At 41.6% G+C, this 25885-nt stretch overlaps 1 protein-coding gene across 1 annotated transcript in view; it reads right to left on the bottom strand.

Moving 5' to 3' along the window:
* LARP4B (La ribonucleoprotein 4B) overlaps nt 1–25885 on the bottom strand; it is a 59196-nt gene that overhangs the window by 12241 nt on the left and 21070 nt on the right. Inside the window, exons 3-11 of the mRNA XM_079915146.1 lie at nt 24166–24304; nt 23778–23918; nt 11166–11244; nt 9792–9928; nt 7006–7109; nt 5540–5650; nt 4290–4343; nt 3998–4207; nt 22–137 (exon numbers count right to left, since the gene is read on the bottom strand). Of these exons, the coding sequence (XP_079771272.1) occupies nt 22–137; nt 3998–4207; nt 4290–4343; nt 5540–5650; nt 7006–7109; nt 9792–9928; nt 11166–11244; nt 23778–23918; nt 24166–24304 (1091 nt within the window). The remainder of the gene's footprint in view (nt 1–21; nt 138–3997; nt 4208–4289; nt 4344–5539; nt 5651–7005; nt 7110–9791; nt 9929–11165; nt 11245–23777; nt 23919–24165; nt 24305–25885) is intronic.

Here is a 25885-nt window from a genome sequence, read left to right as displayed (position 1 = left end):
AGCAGCCCTTCAACCCCTCACGGGACTTGCCTGTTCCTTGGAGGGTACTGTCTGAGTGAAGTCAGAGGAGATGCTGCAGGTTTGAAGGTTGGAGACGTGAACCCATTTATAAATCCAGTATTTGGAAATGGCGTTACCTAGATTCATTAAAAACAAACAGACTTCAGGCTGGTTAACACTGGTCGCTGACGTTCCATGTCATACTTGGAGTGCTCGCCATGGAGAAGAGCACTGGGTAGGACTACTGCTAATGGCCAAGACTTCTTGATCCAGGCTGGGGCCAAGACCTCACAACAGCCCCACGAGGAAGCCGCCTCACACGTGTGGAGGGAAGCGTCTGCCCCCACCCCGCCTCGCCCGGTGCTGAGCACAGGCTGAGCACGTGATCCCACACTCTCAGCCCGGTGCCCGGACTGACACCCACGATGTGCTGACATCAAGTCAACAACTCTTCATTCCTGATGACTTTAATAAAATCCATCAAAGCTCTCAATCTTGGGGGCATTTAGGGATCTATTTCACAATCACTGCCTTTGAGAATGCCCTTTTAGCCTCACCTGCATGCAAGTCTTGCTGAGTATCACGATATTTTCAGGTCATTAACAATTATGTCCCAAGTCACAATTTATGGCGATATACTTCATAAACATATACTGACATATATGTCAGAAGAAAATTAAACGGGGTCACAGTGCCCTTAAAAGATACAATCCTAAACATAATCTTAAAACATTAAAAAAATTAAGTACAGAATTTTAAATATCAGCCAACTACTAAAAAATCTAGTCACAACAAAAATAAGATAGAACTTAGTGTTGAAATAGTTTTTAAAAATCATGAAAAGAGCGATCACTCCTGTTTTCTGGATTCTGAACATGTGGCTTCACACAATTTCTGTATAAACAACATTCCCTGATGGATTGAAAGGCATTTAACTCCTTGGTGCCATCCAGTTCCGACCTCACGTTTTCACTAAATTGAGAGATACAAATAGGCCACTCCTTGTTTGGGGAAAAGGAAAAGACAAAAAGCCGGCAATTCCTCTTAACTAGAGCTAACCAAAAGCTGTAATAGGATGATTAAAAACAGCTTAAGACCAAAACAAATCATTCCAAATTTTGAAAAAGAAAATGAAAGCAATAAAAGGGAAATGCTGAGGGAGAAAGATGCAGTTAAAACTGTGTTAGGGGACTTCCCTGGTGGTGCAGTCGTTAAGAATCCACCTGCCAATGCAGGGGACAAAGGTTTGAGCCCTGGTCCAGGAAAATCTCACATGCCACAGAGCAACTAAGCCTGCGTACCACAACTACTGAGTCTGTGCTCCAGAGCCCACAAGCCACAACCACTGAGCCTGCGTGGCACAATTACTGAAGCTTGCACGCCTAGAGCCTGTGCTCCGCAACAAGAGAAGCCACCACAATGAGAAGCCTGAGCACTGCAACGAAGAGTAGCTCCCGCTCGCTGCAACTAGAGAAAGCCCGAGCACAGCAACGAAGACCCAATGCAGCCAAAAATTGATAAATAAATACGTAAATAAATAAATTTATTTTTAAAAAAACCGTGTTAGGGACTTCCCTGGTGGCACAGTGCTTAAGAATCTGCCTGCCAATGCAGGGGACACGGGTTTGATCCCTGGTCCGGGAAGATCCCACATGCCGCGGAGTAACTAAGCCCGTGAGCCGCAACTACTGAAGCCCATGCACCTAGAGCCTGTGCTCAGTAACAAGAGAAGCCACCAGAATGAGAAGCCTGCACACAGCAATGAAGAGTAGCCCCTGCTCGCCACAACTAGGGAAAGCCCGCGTGCAGCAATGAAGACCCAACGCAGCCAAAAATAAATTAAAAAGCAACAAGAAAAAAACCTCCAAAAAACTGTGTTAAGATCTCCAAAGCTCTTCTGAGGAACTACCATATATTCAGAAATACATCTATCACACCAGAACCAGAGTTTGAAGATTGTAAATCATGATAAGAACAATTGAGACGAATCATTTCATACCTGTAATTTTACATATAAAACCCTGGTATTTAAGTAATTTTTCTCAAGAGTTTAAAAATAAATTGGTTGCTAACGCAGTAATTTAACACAACTTGCTGAGAATTAACAGGCCTCATCTTGTCACTTCTGCTCAAAATGACGCAGTCTGTTTTACAACGGGCCTCACGTGGCCCAGCCAGATCAAAGGAACCAGCTGCACGGCCAGACTACCACCCAGGAAGTGAGGGCCCCCACTTGGGACAGGGACAAATACGATTAAGAGAGATTAGAAAAACAAGCACAGCAGTGAGACTCCTTTGGAGGAATCATTCAACCAAGAATTGACGGATGCTATTCCCCTTGAAGATTTCCTTGCTCACGATACATTAACTGCATGGCTCTCGGTACACTTCCACGGAACGCGATGAGGATTTCAAAACAGCAGTGTGTTTTCTTACCATAAGGATTCACTCAACAGAGACGGAGCGCTACCTTGTGTGCTCACTGCTCTCGTCCCACGCTGGCCCTGGGCTCCTGAGGGCTGTCCCTCATCCCCATCCATCCTCCCGGCCCTCATGCCTCAGGACACACTCAAGGCCTGGACAGTCTGGCCCTGACAGACCTTACCAACCTCCCCTCCCAGTCACTGCTTCAGCCTCTGCTTTAGCTCAGAAATACTCAGAGATTCACACAACTGTCGCCTGTCCGACATGTGCCTTTCCTGGACACGCATCTTGACATTCTGTGCAAAACAGGCACCAGGTACCCAGGTGCACCAATGCTCCCTCCCCCACGCCTGCCCTCTCACCATCAGTGGTCCCGACTATCCCCAGACTTGGCCACAGCCATACCTTCAGGGTTACTCAGTTCCTGCTCTTTGACCACAACTCTCCCCATGGCCCACCCTCCGCAGAGCAGCCCTGATTCTCACATCCCGCTCCATCAGACTCCTGCAATCGCCAGACATGGCCCGCCAATCACGCTAACATCTAGAGCAGCACAGCTGGAGAAAAGTGATGGATCCATTACACATCTATCGAGTCTAACCACAGGCCTTAAACAGGCCAAAATCTGTAAAAATTAATCACTCCAGCCAGCTGTAGGGCTGGTGTGAGAAATAAAGCTTATAAGACAGTACAGGCAGACCTCAGAGATACCATGGGTTCAGTTCCAGCAATAAAGCAAATGTCACAATAAAGCAAGTCACACAAATTTTTTGGTTTCCCAGTGAGCATGAAAATTATGTTTACACTATCCTATTGTCTAAGTGTACAAAAGTATTATACCTTACAAAAACAATGTACACACCTTAATGAAAAAATACTTTATTGCTAAAAACTGCTAATCATCCTCTGAGCCTTCAGTGAGTCTAAGATCACTGATGACAGATTACCATGACAAATATAATTATAATGAAAAAGTTTGAAATACTGTGAGAATTACCAAATGTGACACAGAGGCACAAAGTGAGCACTGTTGGAAAAATGGCACCAAAAGACTTGCTCAATGCAGGGTTGCCAAAACCTGCAATTTGTAAAAAAAAGAAAACCAAAAAAACGGAGTACCTGCAAAGCGCAATAAAACGAGGCCTATCTATATGTCTTCCACTTGTCCTGGATTGTTAGAAGCCTATTAAACACCCTTTTCTCCTTCAAACCATGTCCCGTTGGGTTCCCCTCTGTGCTCAGAAGGACCCCGGCTAGCCTACAACTCGTAATCACATTTTGTGTTTTTCTAGGGATTACACAGCTTAGGAAAGGAAATGCTAGACAGGAGGGGAGGCAAACCAGGCAAAGGATCGGGATCTCATTATTGGAAAGGTTTTTAAAAATTTACACAGTTCCATATTTATCTCTCAATTAAACTGAAAATCCACCAGAGAACTTGAAGGCCTGTTTTACTATGGCAAACGGCATCCGTACTGGTTTCCCCGGTTAGAGGAAGATATTATTCTCTAAAGCACCCAGTGTCTGCCACAGGGCTGTCTGCCATAGAAGCTCCAGTGAAGCCAGGACTCACCAAGGGCGGATCAAGATAGCTATGTGTCGCTGACCATGTCTGGGGGGCGATCAGGCTGTAGAGAGGAAACTGCTGCTGGGGGCTGTAGACTGGAGGTAAGTAAAACGATGCGGTGTAGCGCTGCTGTGTGTAGAGGCTCATGTCCAGAGGTCTAAAGCCATTCTTTGGCAAAAATGTGTTTATAGCTATTGCCTTCGCTTTTATCCGTGCCTGTTTGAAAACATGTAAGTTTCTCTTAGAACACTTAAGGACACTGGTTTGCAGATAAAGTATAACCAATGATCTTGCTTACCTTAATTGGTTTTCCTTGAAAAGTTTTGACTTCTTCTCGCAGATATTTGTAAGCCTGAAGACAAAATCATTCATAACACCATTGTGTTAATTTTATAAATAAGATGAACCTATAATTAATTCAGCACCTCAAATAAGCAATTATATAGTTAAAATATGGTGGATAGGACCTAGCACAGTGATTCTTAACCTTTTTGGGTCACAGATTCCTTAAAAGATCCTGATAAGAGCTATGGAGCCCCTATCCAAAATTCTCATTAATGTAATACTGTAAATTGACTATACGTCAATAAAAAAGAAAAAAAGGAAAAAAGTTCTTATGAACAGTATTTGTATACAATTTTGTAAGTGTTAATAGAAACCATAAAAGCATCTCACAGATCATAGGCTAAGAATCCTTACCTGGGAAAACAATGGATACCAAGGTCCTAGTAATAACCCCAATATGAACTTGGAATTACAGTTTAGGAAATGAAAGGATTACGATCGCAATATTCAAAAGTCATTATTTGTGAAGCTCCTGATTCTGCTCCAAATTCTCCTACATAACTCCGAAGGCTCTGACCCATGTGACTCAGCCTCAGGCCATATTCCCCACGCAGGTAAGGGGGGCTTGCACCTGCCCCACAGACCTGCCTTTTCTCACCTCCCATCACCTTGCTCCTCCTAGTCCTTCTTTCCCTTCCATCCAGTTAAGACCCATCTTTCAGATTCTTGTTTCTCTCTTCTGAACCCACAGCAGCCTCAAATGTGTTAACGCCTCACACTCTACTGCCATTCCTTTACGCAGGCTAGAGTTTCCCCTGAATATGATGCTTCCTTCAAGGGCAGGGAGCCGTCTGAGCTCCATGCCTCTCACAGAGCTTCTCAATGCCTTTTCAAGCACCTTGTAATACAAGGCTGCCCAGGGAAAGTTAGAATTAGGTTCAAACTTCCCAAACACTTTTCCAAATATTAAAACCTTTATCTGTACAGAGATAAGAAAAGAACTAGTTTTCCTAGGCTGCCTGTCTTACATGTCCTTAGAAAATAACGTCTATGCTTTTCACATCGCTACAAAACTGTCTACACATACACCTTTTTAGGTTTCTTCAACCTGATTTCCCTGCACCTTATGTTCACACTCAACACCACATGTGATCGTAATCTCCGTGCCCACGTTTAGTCCCACTATGTACTGACTGCTAAGTACTGGTAAACTCTGTCCTTTGTGGCAGAACAGGGTGGGGGGTAAGGGGAGGAAGAGCTTACCTGTTGTGCATCTGCTTCTGTTTCAAATGTAATAAACCAATTATCATTATAGGCAAATTCACAGTTTATAAATCTCGGTAAGTTATCTCCTTTAAATAGTGCTTCTACTTCCTACAGGAAACAGAGAGGTTAGGAATTAATTCTCAACTACGCCACTGTTTGTCCTCACCAAAGAAACACGGTGCCCACTCTTAAGGACAGATGCCTAGAAGACAACCCCAGCACACCGAAGTCCAGGGCCCTCTCTCAAGGTGGCTGAGGAGTTCAGTGTGGCTTCCAGAATTAGGATCTCATTGTCACAGGAAATAAAATTCACAACCCTCCTGATCCCTAAGAGACCCGAAACTAAATTAATAGGAAAATATTTTATTTTACCAGTAGCCAATAACTACACAATTTGGAGCCAGAGAAAGGTAATTTAAGAAATCTAAAAATTAGCTGGCCTTTTGCTTCCAGCCAAGATGGACTACATTTACCCTCCCATATGAAATAATTACAAACAAAAGACAAAATATATGAAATAGCATTTTTCAGACAGTGGACCTCGGGCCATGCAGGACAGCAATCCCTGAGAGGGACAGGTACAGACAGGTCCTCGAGTGCCTGACTCACATATGGGGCTTCCAGGCCGTGGTGCCAGGAGGGTGGGCACAGGCCCAGCCCAAAGCTGCAGAAATAGCAACCTGAAGTGATGAGAGGTTTCCCCTAGAGCTCTCTGGGATCGAGGAGTATCTCCACCAGCCTGAGTGGAAAACAATCCTAACTCAGGACATCAGGTGGAGCTCTCAGGAAGCACTGCCCCAGGGGGAGGCCAGTCTGCTTCCACCAGTTCCAAGTCACTTAACTGAGCCTCGTAACAGAGCTCAAGAACATGTACAGAAAGGAGTACAAAAACACTCTGTACCCAATAAAATAAAATCCAAAATGCCTGGCTGGCATCCATTCAAAATTTGCAAGGCACACAAAGAAATAGAAAAATATGACTTATAATGAAAAAATCAACCAGTCAAATTAAACCCAGAAATGCACCAATACTGGCACGTCGGCTCAAATCAAGCACAGGCCACACTGGTGTTCATTGCATCCTTCTCATCGTGAAAATTTGTTTTGGAAAGTGATTTAACATAAAAATATGTTCTCTGTCTCAACTTGTTGGTTTACTATTCTTATTTTTAAATGAATAAATATTTAAACCTTTTCTCTTTCTAACTTCGAAATACTGAAGTTACCATAAACTCTCACTACTTTTTTCAGCGTGAAATGTGTAATGGAGTCCTGAGACCAAAAAGTTTGAGAACCACTCTTACAAATGAATCACACTGTAACTATCAGAGTGTGTAAAATCTTGGGAAAAAAGTGTTACTGTACGTATTTCTGCTTTAAAATACATCTTCCAAAAACCACAGAAACAAACAAAAAACCCACCCAAAAAAGTCCAAGTTTCCTTCAGAGGAGAAATGACTTACTTCTACAGGGGTGGATTCAGGTATTTCACGTAATATTACTATGCAACGATTCTGATTTGGCCTTACTTTTTCTCCCTTCTCATCCACTTGGACTAAAGGTAAAGCTGTAAAGAGAAGAGAAATGGATGATACACAAATATTAAAACAAAGCAACCATTTGCACTACATCGGGACCCAACGTAGATACTCTAGCGGGACGTGTTAGACTACATCGCCAGACGCGTTAAAGAAAGCCGTATACAACGGGAAAACTATCAAGTCTTGATAGCTTAACACAAGCTATCAAAAGGTTTTAGACCAATCTTGCACATTACAATTAGGGGCTCTGGGGAGCCCTGTGGGAGCTGTAACAGAGGTAACGCTATGACACAGGTTCTCCATAGCTCAAACAACTCCAAGTCGGTCACAATGCAGGGCTAGAGATTTTCTCTTTCTACAAGTCCCCAAAACAAGACACTTTCCTGTCTCCTTACGACTTAATTTTGAACTCACAGAAGTTGTCAAGCACCCTTCACTCAGCCTTCCCTAACGATGGATCTTACATGACCACAATCCACCATTGAAACAAGGGTCAACGCTGCCAGCACGGGGACAGGCCCAATTCAGGTTTCACCAGCTTTTGCCTTATCTCCTTTTGTTAGGTTTTGTTTTTTGGTGTCACTCTATGAAATTCTATCACATGCAGACTCAGGTCATAGCACACCAGGATCAAAATCAGGGCTCAGAGCTGTGTACCACCACGAAGACATATATTACCAACATCAGAAATGGAAACATCCCTTAGTACCAAAGCTAACTTTTGGGAAGTAGGATCCATGAGAGAAAAGAAAACTCAAGGCCCATGTGGTTTCTGGAGAATCCTACCAAATGTCAAGAAAAAAAATAACAATTCTGTAGTACAAACTCTTCTGAACTTAAGAAAGTACTTTCCAATTCAACCTATGAAGCCAGCAGTTCTTTGATACCCAAACTAAACAAAGGCATTACAAAACAAGAAAACTATAGACCAATATCTCCCATGAACAATAAAAATTCTTACCAAATTTTGCCAAATTGAATCTAACAATATATAAAGATGGGAATACAAAATGAATGACAAGTGGATTTTTCTCAGTAATGCAAGGTTGGTTTACCAAAAGAAATAAGCAATATAATTCACCATATTAATGGACTAAAAAACAAAAAAAAACCCCACACAACTATCTCATAGATGCAGAAGCATTTGACAAAATCCAACATTCATTTCTGATAAAAATTCTCAGATAACTAGGAATAGAAGGGAAACCTCCTCACCTACAAAAAAAACCAACGTCTAGCATCTTTCTTACTAGAAGATGGGCCAAGGCAAGGATGCTGACTCTCCCCACTTCTATTCAACACAGCACTGGAGGCTTAAGCCAGGGCAATAACACAAGAAATAGAAATTACATACACCCAGACTGGGTGTAAGAAGGTAACCTTTTCATTCACTTTCATTCAAGCTGAGCTCTATGTAGAAAATCTGATACAATTTCCATAAAAAACTAGGATTGTGAGTTTCAAAAGGTTTAAGTATACAAGATTAATATTCAAAAATAAATTTTATTCCTACATACTAGCACTGAACACCTAGAAATTGAAATAAAAATATTTATGCCCAAATATGAAATACTTAGTTATAAATCTGGTAAGATATGAAATACCTGCACTATGAAAACTGCAAAACATTGCCAAGAGAAAAATTTTTAAGATTTTTCTAAATGAATGGAGAGATAGCCTATGTTCATGAATTAGAAAACCCAATACTGTTAAAATGTCAATACTCCCCAAACTGATTTATAGATTTAATGTAATCCCAGTAAAAATACCAATAGGACCTTCTGAAAGAACAAAATGTCGATTCTAAAATTCACAAGGAAATGCCAAGCATTTGGAAGAGCCAAAACAAAGCTGGAGATTTTGCAACTACTCTAAGATGTACTATAAAAGCCAGTACCATCCAGACACTGCAGCAATGGCATCAAAACAGACAAAATAGATTGAGCACAGACATACGGCCCAGAGAGAAACCCACACATACAGGGATACATGATTCTCACGATGGCACAAAGGCAGTACAGTGGAGAAGTAGAGTGTTCTCAACAAATGGGCTGGAAGAGCAGCACATTCACATGCAAGGGGGTAGAGAGCTCATACCACATACAAAAATCAACTGACAACAGATCACAGACCTAAAAATGTAAACCCTAAAACTAAAACTTCTAGGAGAAAATCCTTGTGACCCTGAATTAAGCAAAGATTTCTTAGGCACAATACCAAAAGCAAGATCCATAAAAGAAAAAAATTAATAAATTGGACTATATAAAAAAACTGAAAACTCTGCTTTTCAAAAGACATTATTAGAACAAAAAGAGAAGCCACAGACTGGGAGAATGTATTTGCAAATCACATCTCCAATAAGGACAAATACAGATATGTGCATCTCAAATTGCACACAAATACACACTCCTTAAATCTCACCTGTAATAAAACTAATTAAAAAAAAGTGGTGGGGGTGGGGCATCTGCACAGACAGCTCAGAAAGGCAGCACATGAAAAGACTGCCCAGTGTCATCAGGCAGTAAAGAAACAGAAATTAAAACTACAATGAGATACCACCGCCCACCTGCTAGAACACCTACAGTGGCCCATCTGTGACGCCAGGCCTGGGTACCTTAGCACGAATGGCTGTGAATCTAAGCATCACACTGGCAAGAAAAATGCTGTCAAGACCACGTACGATGCAGCCTGGGCTGCAGTCTACTTACATCTCAGCACTTCGACAATCAGGTCTATGTCGGTGCTGAGCTTCTTGATGTGGTCCAGGTTAGCTACCGTGGTGATTGGCACGTACTGATCACTGTCCATCTGCGATATAAGGTACATGTCACTAGCAAGGTTCTCCCTGGAGAAAGAAGACAATCTGTCTTAATTCACAACTTCTTTAAAAGGAACCTTCACAAGAGGCACGAGTGTGGTACGGTACTGCCCTGGAGTGAGAGCTGAGTTCAACCCCCACCCCGCCGCCGCGATTTGCCATCTCTCTGACCTTACGTCGATTTTGTCAAAGACATCTGGGGAGGCAGAGAGAGCAAAAGTAAAAGTGTACTGCACTTTATATGATCAAAATTAATGAGCAGGTAAATCTTTAAAAAAATGTATTTATAGCTCATCTTTGTTCTAAAAAGTGTTTTGAGTAGCTTTTTAAAAATAGAAACACAGGGCTTCCCTGGTGGCACAGTGGTTGAGAGTCCGCCTGCCGATGTAGGGTACACGGGTTCGTGCCCCGGTCCAGGAGGATCCCACATGCCGCAGAGCGGCTGGGCCCGTGAGCCATGGCCGCTGAGCCTGCGTGTCCGGAGCCTGTGCTCCGCAACGGGAGAGGCCACAACAGTGAGAGGCCCGAGTACCGCAAAACAAAAAAAACATAACAAAAACAAACAAAAAAATAGAAACACAATTTTCTTTTTTTTTACATTGATATTTATTTATTCATTCATTCATTCATTCATTCATTCATTGCGGTACGCGGGCCTCTCACTGTTGTGGCCTCTCCCGTTGCGGAGCACAGGCTCCGGACGCGCAAGCCCAGCGGCCATGGCTCACAGGCCCAGCCGCTCTGCGGCATGTGGGATCTTCCCGGACCGGGGCACGAACCCATGTTGCCTGCATCAGCAGGTGGACTCTGAACCACTGCGCCACCAGGGAAGCCCCGAAACACAACTTCTTAAAGTAAGGAAACGCAGCTAAGAGAATGAAAAAGTAAGAAAAATGTGATAAGGCCAAGAAAGGCTGGTGCCCAGAGTGCTTGCAGTTCAGGCTGGAACACTTGTCAGAGGGGCTGTGACTCCAACTCTGGCCTCAACAGCCCTCTGCAGCAGACGACGGAAAAGCAGTAAAGTGAGTGACCAACAGCACGACCCAGGACTAAAACCTGTGAGGCTGACCACCTATGGCTCCACCATCAGAGTCCAAGTCCGTGGGCAGGGGATGGGGGTAGGGGGGATCTCGACTTCCTACAGATGGACGTACAGACACAGATGTTAACAGATACTCCTTCTGCGTAAAGCATGACATCTGTACATAGTAGCAGTGCACAACACCTTAGATATCAGATACTAGAAAAACACTACCATCCTCACCTAGACAAGCAGAATTCCAATGTTTTTTTAAGTACTTCCCGGGGGTCTTCCTGGCTTTCTGGTTGAGATTCATTTCCTCCTACAGAGAAGCAATGGAAAAACGGCTTAAATTTACCAAGCACGTGATTCAGTATAGCAATTCTAATGTTTTCAATATACACAGTAATTTATCTACATAATGTATAGAGAATATAAGAAAAATGATATTTTACAACGCAATCAGAGGCAAAAAAAACAAAACAAAAAAAACACTCTCCCCCAAACAAAAACACAGTTTCAAAAAATAACCTGAGGGCTTCCCTGGTGGTGCAGTGGTTATGAATCCACCTGCCAATGCAGGGGACATGGGTTCGATCCCTGGTCCGGGAAGATCCCACATGCCGCGGAGCAACTAAGCCCATGCACCACAACTCTAGAGCCCGTGAGCCACAACTACTGAGCCTGCGAGCCACAACTACTGAAGTCCAAGCACCTAGGGCCCGTGCTCCACAACAAGAGAAGCCACCACGATGAGAAGCCTGTGCACTGCAAGGAAGAGTAGCCCCCATGAGCCGCAACTAGAGAAAGCTCGCGTGCAACAGCGAAGACCCAATGCAAAAAAACCCTGAGGAGTAAGATTTATTAGCAAAGTTTAGCAGGTGCTTTTTATTACAAAATAAGTATAAGCTTATTTAATGCTTTGTCTCAATTCAAAAAGGATTTTCAAGTAACCTAGAAGCACACGAGATACTAAACATGTAATAAAATATACAGGAAATAATCAAAATAACTAAAAGTTTTTTTGCACACTACTATATAGATTTGCATGGCATAATAATACATGAAGAACTTTCTAACAAGAGACACTTGTATTTTAAAAGTCAAAGTTAAAGACCATCAAAAAAGCAAAGACAGGGACTTCCCTGGTGGCACAGTGGTTAAGAATCCGCCTGCCAATGCAGGGGACACAGGTTCGAGCCCTGGTCCGGGAAGATCCCACATGCCACAGAGCAATGCAGCCCGTGCGCCACAACTACTGAGCCTGCGCTCTAGAGCCTGTGAGCCACAAGTACTGAGCCCGTGTGCCACAACTCCTGAAGCCCGCGTGCCTAGAGCCCGTGCTCTGCAACAAGAGAAGCCACCACAGTGAGAAGACCGCGCACCGCAACAAAGAGTAGCCCCCGCTCGCAACTATAGAAAAGCCCGTGCGCAGCAACAAAGACCCAATGCAGCCAAAAATATAATAAATAAATAAATTTATTAAAAAAAAAAAAAAGCAAAGACAAAGTGGGAACACTGATGACAAATAAGGACAGAGAGCTTGTGTGTGTTTTATGTAAAGAGCTTTAACAAAATCCATCCCCCACCAGCAAAAAACAAAACAAAACAAACAAAACCAATGGAACAAATGAGACAAAATCAGAAATGGCCGTTGAAACCACAATCTCATTTCATTCCTTCATCCAGAAAGGCCTCTCCTGAGCACCATTTAAATTCACATTGAACAGATATGTCCTGTCCCTCCTTTAGCTATCTCCTGCATGCCGGGCACTGCTGTGGAACTGCTTACTCAGCCTCAATGAGGCAGTCTCTGCTCTTATTGGGAGGCAATCAATAGTCAAACAAGTCAACAGTAAACAGGTAGAATGTGACACAATGGAGAAAACCACAGGGCGCGGGCAGACCTAATTGTGCAGAAGGAAGAATCAGCAAGCTCGAAGACACGTGTAATTAGCCAGTTACAGGAACAAAGAGAAAAAAGGATGCAGGACAAGGAAGAAAGCCTACATGACTTGTGACATACCATCAACTGTACTTCTATACACTAACAACAAACTACCCGAAAATGAAATTAAGAAAACAATCCCATTCACCATTGAATCCAAAAGAATTAAATACCTAGGAATAAATCCAACCAAGGAGGAGAAAGATCTGTAAGCTGAAAACTTTAAGATACTAATGAAAGAAATTAAAGACAAATGAAAAGCTACCCCATGTTCCTGGACTGGAATAATTAATACTGTGAAAATCTCCATGTAAAAATTTCCAAAGCAATCTACAGATTCAATGCAATCAATTCCTATCAAAATTCCAATGGCATTTTTCACATAAATACATCAAACAATCCTAAAATTTGTATGGAAACACAAAGACACTGAATAGCAAAAGCAATCTTGAGAACCAAGAACAAAGGTGGAAGCATCATACTTCCTGATTTCAAACTACTTTAAAAAAAGCTATAGTAATCAAAAAAGTATGGTACTAGCATAAAAACAGACATATAGACCAATGGAACAGAACTGAGAGCCCAGAAATAAACCCGTATATTTATGATCAACTGATTTTCAACAATGCTGCCAAGGATACTTAAGGGGGAAAAGGACAGTCTCTTTAATAAACAGTGTGGGGAAAGCTGATGGCCACATGCAAAAGAATTAAACGGAACCCTTATCTTACATCATATACAAAAACCAACTCAAAATGAATTAAAGACTTAAACGTAAGACCTGAAACTGTAAAACCACCGAAAAACATGTAGGAAAAAATGTCCTAAACATCGGTCTTGGCAACAATTTTTTTGGATATGACACTAAGAGCACAGGCAAGAAAATCAAAAATAAACAAGTGGGACACTACATTCTATTTAAAAGCTTTTGCACAGCCAAGGAAAGCATCAACAAAATGAAAAAGCAACCTACTGAACAGGAGAAAATATTTACAAATCATGTACCCGATAAAGGGTTAATATCCAAAACATAAGGAACTCACACAACTCAGTAGCAAAAAAAACTCTGATTAAAAAATGGGTATAAGACCTAAATAGACATTTTTCCAAAGAAGACATACAGATGGCCAAGTGGCACGTGAGAAGATGTTCAATATCTCTCATCACTAGGGATGTGCAAGTCAAAAACCACAATGAGGATCACCTCACACCTGTTAGAATTGTTATTATCAAAAACAGGTAACTAATAACAAGTGTTGGCAAGGATGTGAAGAAAAGGGACCCCCTTTGTATTATTGGTAGGAATGTAAATTGGTGCAGCCAATGGAACACTATGGAAAAGTGTGGAGGTTCCTCATAAAATTAAAAATAGCACCCACTACCACATGATCCAGCAATCCCACTACTGGGCATATATACAAAGGAAAGGAAGTCAGGATCTCAAAGATATGTCTGCACCTCCATGTTCACTCGATTATTATTTACAATAGCCAAGACATGGAAATAACCTACGTGTCTACTGATGAATGGGTAAAAAAAATGTGGTATACACACACATACATACACACACACACACAAATGGAATATTATTCCACAAGAAAGAAGGAAATCCTGCCATTTGCAACAACATGAATGAATCTGGAGAATATTATGCTAAGTGAAATAAGTCAGACAAAACCCAAAAAAACTACACAATGTCACTTATATATGGAATCTAAAAAAACTGAACACATGGAACCAGAGGGTAGAACCATAGCTGCCAGGGGCTGGAGATGGGAAAATGGAAAGCTATTGATCCAAGGATACAAACTTTCAGTTATAAGATGAATAAGTTCTGGGGACCTAATGTACACCGTGGTGATTATAATTAATAATACTGTATTGTATAATTGAAATATGCTAAGAGAGTAGATCTTGTGTTCTCAGCATACCAAAAAAAAAAAAAAAAAGGTAAGTATGTGAAGTGGTGGATATCAAACCATCATGTTGCTGTATACCTTAAGTATAATTAATTTTTACGTGTCAATTACACCTAAATAAAGCTAGAAAAAACTGTAACCTACCCTACCATGCTTTGTCTTTTCCACTGTGTTTTATCACCCTTACATTATATAACATGAACTTATTTATTATGTGTATTATGAATAGTCTGTCTCTGCCCGATAAGATGTAAGCACAGTAGGGCAAAGGCTTTCATTGATCATATTCACTGATGTGTCCTAAGTAAATCTGGCATGTGGTGGGTTTTGAATGATTTTTTTTTTTTTTTTTTTTTTTTTTTGCAGTATGCGGGCCTCTCACTGCCACAGGCTCCAGACGCGCAGGCCCAGCGGCCATGGCCCATGGGCCCAGCCGCTCCGCGGCACATGGGATCCTCCCAGACCGGGGCACGAACCCGCATCCCCTGCATCAGCAGGCAGACTCCCAACCACTGCGCCACCAGGGAAGCCCGAATGAGTATATTTTTTATTAAAAAAAAAAAAACAAAAAAACAATAGGTGAAGCAAGTTTTCCAGATGTAGAGCATCGGCTCCTGAGCGATAAAGACACACAACGGTCGTGGGCCTGGGCTCAGGAAGCGGGAAGCAGATGGAAGCCAGCGGGCTCAATGAGTTCAGGGCGTGGGACAGAGTGCACTGGGAGGGCGCCCAGAGGCGTGGGGAACCCCCGGAGGCAGGTGCGTGTTCTATGCACATCACAGGTATGATGGACTCCCTGAGGCCAGGAAAGAACCACTTGAAAGGAAGAAGGGAGCTCACATATCCTGCTGCACAGTGCCTGCTCCACCAGCTGGCCTGGAAGACCTCACGCTCACAGAGCCCCAAACACACTGGCAAGAGGAGAGAAGGGTCTGGCCTCAGAAGTGGGAAATAATGAGCCCCAGACTGAGCACTGCTCCACTCATGCCTAACAAATCATAAAACAAGATATGAAAGATCTATTTGTTTCCAAGTAACTTTGTGGCATCCTGGAACAAGAACCAAAATATCTATAGAAATATAAAAATATTAAGTACCTAACAAAGTCAAATCCAGTCCAACCAAAAATTACAGTGAGTGTAAAGAAACCTATCCCACACAGATGTTAACATTAACTGACAAAGACATTGTAATGGTTATCCTACCTGTACCCCACATGCTCCAAAGGTTAGGTAGAAACATGAAAAATATAAAAAAAGACCCAAATAGAATTTGTACAGATGAAAACTATAATGTCTGATATCAAAAATATAGTTTGTGAAATTAACAACTGATCAGATAGTATAGAAGACTAGTGAACTTGAAGATATGAGAAACTTTCCAAAATGAAACAGAGAAATAAGATTTTTTTTAAAAAGGACAGAGGATCACTTCGAGGGACTTAATATAGGTATAACTAGAGATCATGTAGGAGAAGAAATGGCAAGGTGGGGGAGGAGCATTTGAAGATATTACAGCCAAGATATTCCAAGTTTGATGAAAACATTTATAAATCATAGATCAAGAAGCTCAACAAAGCCCAACCACAAGAAACAAGATTACCTTTAAGACTAAGATACATCATAATCAAAATACTCAAAACTACTATAATGAGAAAAATCTTAAAAGCAGCAAGAATTTTTTTTTTCCAGTACGCGGGCCTCTCACTGTTGTGGCCTCTCTCGTTGCGGAGCACAGGCTCCAGACGCGCCGGCTCAGCGACCATGGCTCACGGGCCCAGCCGCTCCGCGGCATGTGGGATCTTCCTGGACCGGGGCACAAACCTGTGTCCCCTGCATTGGCAGGCGGACTCTCAACCACTGCACCACCAGGGAAGCCCTAAAAGCAGCAAGCTTTTAAACAGTGGAACAAAGTTAAGGATGATACAGTTATCAGAAATAATGCAGGTAAAAAGAGAGCACCACAGTATCTTTAAGGCCAAGAGAGGGAGATCAGGATTTACACATAGGAATAAAGAATACCAGAAATGCTAACTGCATGGATAAGTATGGAAGCTTGCTTTCTTATAAAATACCATTTTCCAGTACAAGGAACCAAGGTTCCTTGGAGAAATGGCTGATTCTAGGACCAGAGCAGCCAGAATGAGAACAAAACAACAAACCCTTCACTGATGGGATAGGTCAGATGGAGGAGCCAACTAGAAGAGCTTCCAATGGCCAAAGGTAGAGCATCGGAGCAATCAAATAAAGAAGTGATGATTTTTACACATGGATACAATAACACCCATGAGTCCACACTGATACAAGTCAATGGCTGAACAAATAAATAAATGAGAGGGAAGAGACAAATCCCTATGCATAAGAGTTCCAAGTTATTTATGGAGATTCTCTGCCCTCATGAAGGGGACATTCCTTAAGTGTAGGTTGGGTACAGTCAGTGACTTCCTTCCAAAGAGCACCACATGGAAAGAGGTAGGAAAAAGAGAGTAACTTCACAGTTGAGAAAGCTAATAACAAACCTACTTCAGCCAACTGGTCAAGGTCAACATCAACCGTAATAAATCATGCTGATAGTATGTACCCTTAAAATGATGGGATGAAAACTGCTCTTGGCCTCTGTGGTATTCCTTCCCTCAAATCCATCACGATGAGAAAAACATCAAATGAATTCCAGTACCATACAAAATAAATGACCAGTACTGCTCAAAACTATCAAGGTTATCAAAAACAAGTAAAATCTGAGAAACTGTTACAGCCAAGAGGAGCCTTAAGAACACATATCAACTAAATGTAACATGGTGTCCTGGGACAGAAAAAGGACATTAGGTAAAACGTACCAACACTGGTTCAGTAACTGTGGCAAATATATCATACGAATGTAAAGTGTTAACAGGAGAAAATGAATGCTGCGTCTATGGGAACTCTCTGTACTCAATCTTCTCAATTTTTCTGTAAGTCTAAAGCTATTCTAAAACAAATAGCAAGGTGAGAGACTCAAACCTAAACATATCAATTACCACAGTAAACATTTATGTTCTAAACATTTAAATTAAAGGTAGAGACCATAGGATCTGACTTATGATCCAAATACTGGTTCTCTGATATGAATATAATCGACAAACCTCTACCCAGATTGACTAGGGGGAGGAGGGGAGAAAAGACATAAATTACCAATAACAGGAATGAGTGATGTGACATGACTACAGATTCTACAGATATTAGAAGTATAAACAGAGTATTATGAGCAATTCTATGCAATAACTGAAAATTTAGATGAAATGGACAAAGTATATAAGTAACCAAAGCTTTCAAGAAGAAATAAACCTGAGTAGCCCTATATAAAAAAACAAACTGTAGCTGACAACTTTCCCACAATCAATACTCTAGGCTCAGATGGCTTCATTCTTCATTTAAGGAAGAAATAAACTCTTCCCAAAAATTTAATAGGAGGGAAAACATCAAAAATACAGCTACAGAGCAATATTCCTCATGAACACAAGTGTACAAATTCTAAGCAAAATTATGGCCAGTCTAATCCAACAATATATCAGAAGTGTATTACATCCTGACCCAGTGAGGCTTACCCCAGGAATTTAAGGTTGGTTAAACATTAAAAAAAAAAAAAAAAAAAAATCAATGTAATTCATCTTAACACACTAAGAAAGAAAAAAAATATTTGGTCATTGCCATAGATGAAGAAAAAAGTATCACAAACTCCTCTTCAACCATTTCTCTTTGAAACTCTCAGCAAATCCTAACAGAAGGGTACCTGTCAACCGATAAAGGTCATATACGCAGAACTACAACTAACATTATACATAATGGTGAAAGACAATGTTTTCCCCCCTAAGATCAGTCAGATATTTGCTCTCACCACATCCGTTCACCTTTGTAAGGAAGGATCTAATCAGCGCAACCAGGCAAGATAAAGGAATAAAAGGCACCAAATTGGATAGGAAATAAAACTGAATTTATTCATAGATAACACGATAGCCTATATAGAACATGCAACAGAATCTACAAAATAGTTTCTAAAACTAATAAGTGAGCTTAACAAGTTTTCAGGGTATGATATCAATTTATAAAAATTAATTATATTTCTATCTACTAGTAACAAACAGTTGCAGACTGAATTTTTAAAAATGACTTACAATAGCACCAAAAAATATGAGATACTTATGGATAAATTGGACAAAAGATGTGAAAAGCCAGTAGGCTGAAAACTGAAAAATACAGTCAAGAGAGATTAAAGAAGATCTGAACAAGTGGAGACATACACCATGTCACAAACATCTAGCCAAGATGTCAATCTTCTCCAACTGATCTACAGAGTCAATGAAATCCCAATAAAAATCTCAGCATTCTACAGAAATTGACTGGCTCATTCTAATTTGCATGGAAATGAAAAGGACCTAGAATAGCCAAAATAACTCTGAAAAAGAAAAAATCTGGAAGACTAATACTACCTGTTTTTAAGAATTATTTACAGTAAGCAAAACAGCGTGGTTTTGTTGTCCCAAGAGATGGATGGAGAAGAGACAGTCCAGAGACAAACCGACATACTCAGGGACAAATGATTCTGACAGAGGCACAAAGGCAGTGCAGTGGGGAAAGGAGAGTCTTTCTGACGAATGGTACTGGAACAGTGGCATATCTACATGTGAGAAAAAAACAAAAAAGAACTTTGCTTCACACCTCAGACCACATACAAAAATTAACTTAAAATGGGCCACAGACCTAAAAAATGTAAAATTTAAAACCATACAACTTATAGTAGAAAAGCTTTGCAACCTTGGATTAAATAAGGATTTCGCAGGAAAAACACCAAAAGCAAGATCCATAATTGGACGATATAAAAGATTTTAAACTTTTGCTTTTCAAAAGATATTGTTAGGAGAACAAAAAGACAAGCCACAGACTGGAAGGATGTATTTGCAAGTTATATATCTGGTAAAGACTTGTGTCCAAAGAACTCTCAACTCAATAATAAATCAACCCAGTAAAAACATGGGCAAAAGACTTGGACAGATCCTTCACCAAAGAAAACATACACAGATGAAAAGATGTTTTGCACCGTTAGTCATTAGGAAAATACAAAGTAAAACCACAATAAGATTCCACTGCCTACCTTTTAGAATGGCTAACATTAAAAGATTGACCATATCAAGTGCCGGTGAGGACGTGGAGCTGCTGGAGCTCTGATCCACTGCAGGTGGGAGTGCAAAGGGTGAAGATAAACCTATGCCTAATAGATGATGCATCTACTCCATTCCTATGTATTTACCCAAGAGAAATGAAAACATATGTACATACAAACCCTTGTTTATAAATGTCCATAGCAGCCTTATTTGTAAGAGCCTCAAACTGGAAACAATCCAAATATTCATCAGCAGGTGAACAGAAAAACAAACAGTGGTATATGATGAACTGGAATACTATTTGGCAATAAAAAGGAAAGGCCCATAAATGTTATTACATGAATGAATCTCAAAATTAGTAAGTAAAAAAAGCCTAAGAAAAAGCACATACTACAAAACTCCGTTTACATAAAATTCTAGAAAACCCCAAACTAATCTACAGTGACAGGAAGCAGATGAGCAGTTGGCAGGGACAGGGAGCGGGCAGGAGGAAGGGCACAGGTAGCTTCGTTATCTTGACTGGGTCATGGTTTTTCATGTGTACACACACCTCATCAAATTCAGTAGAGAAATCAGTGAGGAAGGGAAGAGTCAGCAAGTCAATTCTAGAATGCACTGAATACTGTGCTTTAAACTACGGAAAATAAAACTTATAGAAAGGTTAGGGTATTCCAAACATGTGATGTTTATGGTACATCAATTATGCTTCATTAATGCTCTATACCCCAAGGTTGGTAGATGTGAAATAGCCATCCAGAAGCTGGGCTGCACGGGGCCACGCAGCCCCTCTAGTCCGAGACCGTGAATGGAAAATGAGACCATTCCACACTGCTATAATCCTTTTCTTCACCCACATCTGTCTATCTGCTCAGGAACAGACACAGAGTAGGTACAGAATTATATTTAAACAAGATGGAGGCATTTGCTAAGCAACTGTGAAGAAGTTAGATGCAAGGAAGTAACTGAAATGATGGTCTGTGTAATCCAGGCAGAGTGAGGAGGGAAGCGAGGGTCCAGGCAGGCATGTGACCACAAAGGTCAGTCAGTGCCAACCGAAGCAGAAACCGTGTGGATGAGGTCTTCGTGGGGCCCCTTCAAGGGGAAAATAAACAAATATTTAATGCCAAACACTTACACGGTGCTTATTACATACCTCTCGTACATAACATCACAGCTGGTGGTGAGAAAGGGAGGACAGGCTTTCTCAGTCATGTAACCTTCTCTAACCCAAGCGTGTCTCTAGACAGTCACACAGGGTCCTGAACATGCTCCACAGGCAGTTGCTCTGCTCAACTGCTGGCAGCCAGTTTCAGGGAGTTATTTCTTTCCACTCAAGCTTTCCCATCCAACTGGCAATAATGAGAGTGTAGTCTACCCCTAAGGTCTGTTGGGGTTTTAAAAATTGTTTAGTTCTTTTAGATCAAGGCAGAAACAAAATCGGAGGTGAGCAATTGGTGTCCCATTACCTACAGCCATTTCTATGCTGGTCCACACCCTGGACCCCAAAAGAGAACTGCTCTCTTCCTCTTTTCCTTCTTCTGAAAAGCTTTAAATATCCCTTTTATAGAAAGCCAACTCCTTTTGGGTTTGACTCTCAATTTCAACATTAACGTTCCCTCTCTGTACTTTTATCGACGTTTTGCCCTACAGTCAGTTTTCCGCTTCTCCTATTTAAATCTGATTTGCCGTTCAGGAACTATTCAGGTCTTACATTCCCTGTGAGGCCTCTGGACCAGAACCTCTCACCTCTGCATCAACAGAAGAGTCAGTTTAAAGGAGAATCAAAGGAAGCAGTGAAAGGCACATTGTTTAGGGAAAGATTTAACAAGCTGAATTTTTAAAAGCACACAAACCTCTGAACAGGGCAAGGGTTGCCATTGTCGGTACATGTGTGCACAGAGATATTGGACTAGAAATGGCCTGGGGCTCTGACGGCGTGTTGGGACCACCTAGTGTGCACCCCAGCTCGCTCCAGCCCCTCTGGCTCTGGCCCGCTCTCCACTAGGGTGGAGGAACCACTGCGGGGTCGGGGTGTCTGCACACATTTAGAGGGAATGGAACCAGCTCAAACCCAACCCTCAAGGCTTCTGTTCCAGCACCATGGGCCCCCCAACCCCCCCCAGCCATGATAGTTACCTGTTTTATCTAATTTCATAGAGACAGAGAAAGTTAAACAAAATGAGAAGACAGAGGAATATGTTTCAAATGAAAGAAAAGGAAAAAACCCTGTAAAAACCCCTAATGAAACAGATAAATAACTTATCAGATAAAAAATTCAAAGCATTAGTAATAAGAATGCTAACTGAACTAGGGAAAGGAACAGATGAACACAGTGAGAATTTTAACGAGAAACTAGGAAATATAAAAAAGAACCAGTCGGAACTGAAGAATACAATACCTGAAATGAGAAAGACAGTACAGGGAATGAAAGCAGACTAGGCGACACAGAAGAACACATAAGTGATCTAGAAGATAGAATAATGGAAATCACCCAATAAGAACAGCAAAGAGAAAAATAAATTTTTTAAAATGAGGATAGTTTGGGACTTCCTTGGTGGCACAGTGGTTAAGAATCCACCTGCCAATGCTGGGGACACGGGTTCGAGCCCTGGTCCAGGAAGATCCCACATGCTGTGGAGCAACTAAGCCTGTGCACCACAACTACTGAAGCCCGCGTGCCTAGAGCTTGTGCTCTGCAACAAGAGAAGCCACCACAATGAGAAGCCCGAGCACCACAACAACGAGTAGCCCCCGCTCGCCGCAGCTAGAGAAAGCCCGCGTGCACCAACAAAGACCCAACACAGCCAAAAAAATAAATAAGTAAAATGAAATGAGGATAGTTTAAGGGACCTCTGGGACAACATCAAGCATACTAACAATCACATTATAGGGGTTCCAGAAGGAGGAGGGAGAGAGAAGGGGGTAGAAAATGTATCTGATGAAATTATGGCTGGAAACTTCCCAAAGCTGAAGAAGTAAACAGATATCCAGGTACAGGAAGCACAGAGGGTCCCAAACAAGATGAATCCAGGGACCCACACCACAACATATTATAATTAAAATGGTAAAGGTTACAGAGAGAATTCTAAAGACAACAAGAGAAAAACAAAGAGTCACATACAAGAGAACCCCCATAAGGCTATCAGCTGATTTTCCTGCTTAAACTCTGCAGGCCAGAAGGGAGTGACATGATATACTTAAAGTGCTGAAAGGGAAAAACCTGCAACCTAGGATACTCTATACAGCAAGATTATCCTCCTTCGTAATTGAAGAAGAGATTAAAGAACGTCTCAGACAAGCAAAAAACTAAAATAATTCAATACTTAAACCTACACTGAAAGAAATGTTGAAGGGTCTTCTCGAAGTGGAAAAGAACTAAGAATCTATTGGAAAGGGAAAATTCCACTAGGAAAGGCAGACATATAGCAAGGAATGAAGATTACTTAAGTAAGTCAGTATGTAGATAAGGATACAAACTGTAAAAGCAACTATAACTACAATACACAGTTAAGGGAGAAACAAGAATATACAAAATGACATCAAAAACAAAATGTGGGGGAGGGGAGTAAAAAAAGAAGGATCTTTTAGAATGTGTTTGAACTTAAATGACTATCAGTCTAAAACAAGTAGATATAGTTATAGGTTAACATCTACAAGGAACCCCATGGTAACCACAAATCAAAAACCTACAATAGATACACAAAAGCTACAGAGAAAAGAACACAAGCATGACACTAAAGAAATCATCAAACCACAAGGGAAGAAACAAAAAAGAAATGAACAAAGAATTAAAAATGTAACATAAAGAAGCCCATACTCTATATGAAAATGAATTCATAAAACAGCTTTACCCGTCTCGCTATTTTCAGGCGGTGATTCATACTCTGAGTGGTCCAGACCCAAAGTGCTCATGGCTGTCTGGTCTGACTCCTGTAAATCTGACAGTGCAGCATTCTCATGACTTTTGTCACCATCACCATTGGTGTCCAATCCTGTAATTAAGAATTTCACCCCAAAAGGCAGGGTTAGAAGAACAGCCTTCTCTTAAAACAAAACAAAACAAAAGACTTATACCTGCAGTTACCTGACCTTTTTAACTTGACTGTGAGAAACCTCATTGCTCTTAAATACTGTCACTAACCATGACACAGATCTTAACAAACACTTTCCCAAAGATGAACTACAAGGAAACAAAGCCAAAGCCAAGAGGAAAGATGCCCCTCGCCCCCACCCACTCACCCTCCTGGCCGCGGCCGGGCGTCGCCTCCCAGGCTGCGCTCACACTGCCATCCGCTGCACTACTTGCTTCCAAGTGTAACACAGGAGTCCCCCATACTTTTGCATTAGGGTTTAGCTCTGAAACCTTGGCCGTTGGTACCTAAGAAAAAATGTGATATATTCATTTGTATCCAAATTTCAATCAAATGCAATTTTACTTACTAATTCAGAGTTAAAACACATCCATCTTAGAGAATTTATGGGAAAAAGGCTGAGCCTATCTACACGTACGTTTAGGATGAAATCAAGTGAAAAAGTAATAAAAGTTGATGTACTCAGAACTCAACTCACCAGTAGATTTTAAGTTCTTACTAAGTAGAAGGCTCTCTAGAAACAGGAATGAAAGAGTCCCTGCCTTCATGGAGATATCTGATCAACTGTGTAACTGATAAATAACTGGTGATCCAATTATCATTTCTGTTCCAGATTCCCAACACAATTCACAGATTTAGAAATCTGAATATCAATGGATAAAATGTTAAAATAAAGCTCGAACATTCACAGAAGTAAAGGCTGCAGAAAATGAAAGTCTGTCGGAGAGGTGCCTGGTGCGGCCACTCTTTGTGCTCATTTCCAGTTACTCGGCCTCCTCGCTGTTCTGGACACACCGGGCCCTTCTGCTTGCCCAGCTCCATTTGAACAGAACACTCCCAGACGTCCGCACGGCTGGCTCACGCCTTCACACCCCTTGGGGATTGCTGAGGTCTTCCCTGGCACACCCTACTAAACCCACAACCACCCCTGGATTTTTCCTCTCCTGCTTACAAACCTTGAGTGGCTCCCAAAATCTAAAAGAAAGTTGATGTCCCGGGGACAGCTGCCCCCCAAACTAACTCCAGTTCTACTGCCATGATTCCTGAGCAAAACCTAGCCAAACGATCTGCCTTTTCCCAGATACCATAAGCCTTAACACCTCTGTGCAGGGGCCAGAGCTTCCAAAGGGAGGGAGACAAGGTTCCAGGTCCCAGAAGCCCCCAGGTAGTGCCAGACAGGAGCTCCAAACTGGGAGCAGCCTCACTGCATGACCCCAGAGATGCCATCTCCAAGGTCAGGGGCACCATGATGAGCCAAGAAGGAAAGAACATGTGGGTTAACAATCCTAAAAAATAAATTCACCCTAGCTGGGGCGATTAAAGTTTTTAGTGAAAGTTTTTCTGAAATTGAGCATACAGACTGATGTGGATTAAAACTACAGAATATATTCTGTTCATACCTAGGAGGCATGGGCAATAAACTTCATGCCCACAAAACCAGGGACCTAAGTGAGGGCCTATCTGGAGTCCTTTGAAGTAAAGTACTGGATAGGGCAAAGAATAGGGTCCCCCTTCTCCTTCAAGAGTATCATTCTCAAGAAGCACTTACTCTTCAAGCTCCCTTCTTAAATGACATCTAAACTTCCAGCTCATTTCTGGTCTCTGCTTCTGCACATCCACTCATCTCTCCAACAAATTCTGAAATTCTCACTAAGTGCCCGGTACAGCACGAGGCGATCAGAGTATCATGGGGAACAGGCAGAAACGACTGCTGCCTTGAGCACAGCAACGCAGAAGATGCTCCGCACCTCACAGACACCATTGCCCTTCTCAGCAGTTATACTTTTTCAATCTGTTCTCTCTTTTTTTTAACTCAAATCTTTATTTTCTTTCCTATTCTAATACTAGCGTAAATCACCTTTTCTGGT

This window comes from Stenella coeruleoalba (assembly GCF_951394435.1).
Source record: "Stenella coeruleoalba genome assembly, chromosome: 2".
Classification (NCBI taxonomy): Eukaryota; Metazoa; Chordata; class Mammalia; order Artiodactyla; family Delphinidae; genus Stenella; species Stenella coeruleoalba.
Note: the sequence above shows the minus strand (reverse complement) of the source record. Positions and strands in the feature narration are given on the sequence as shown.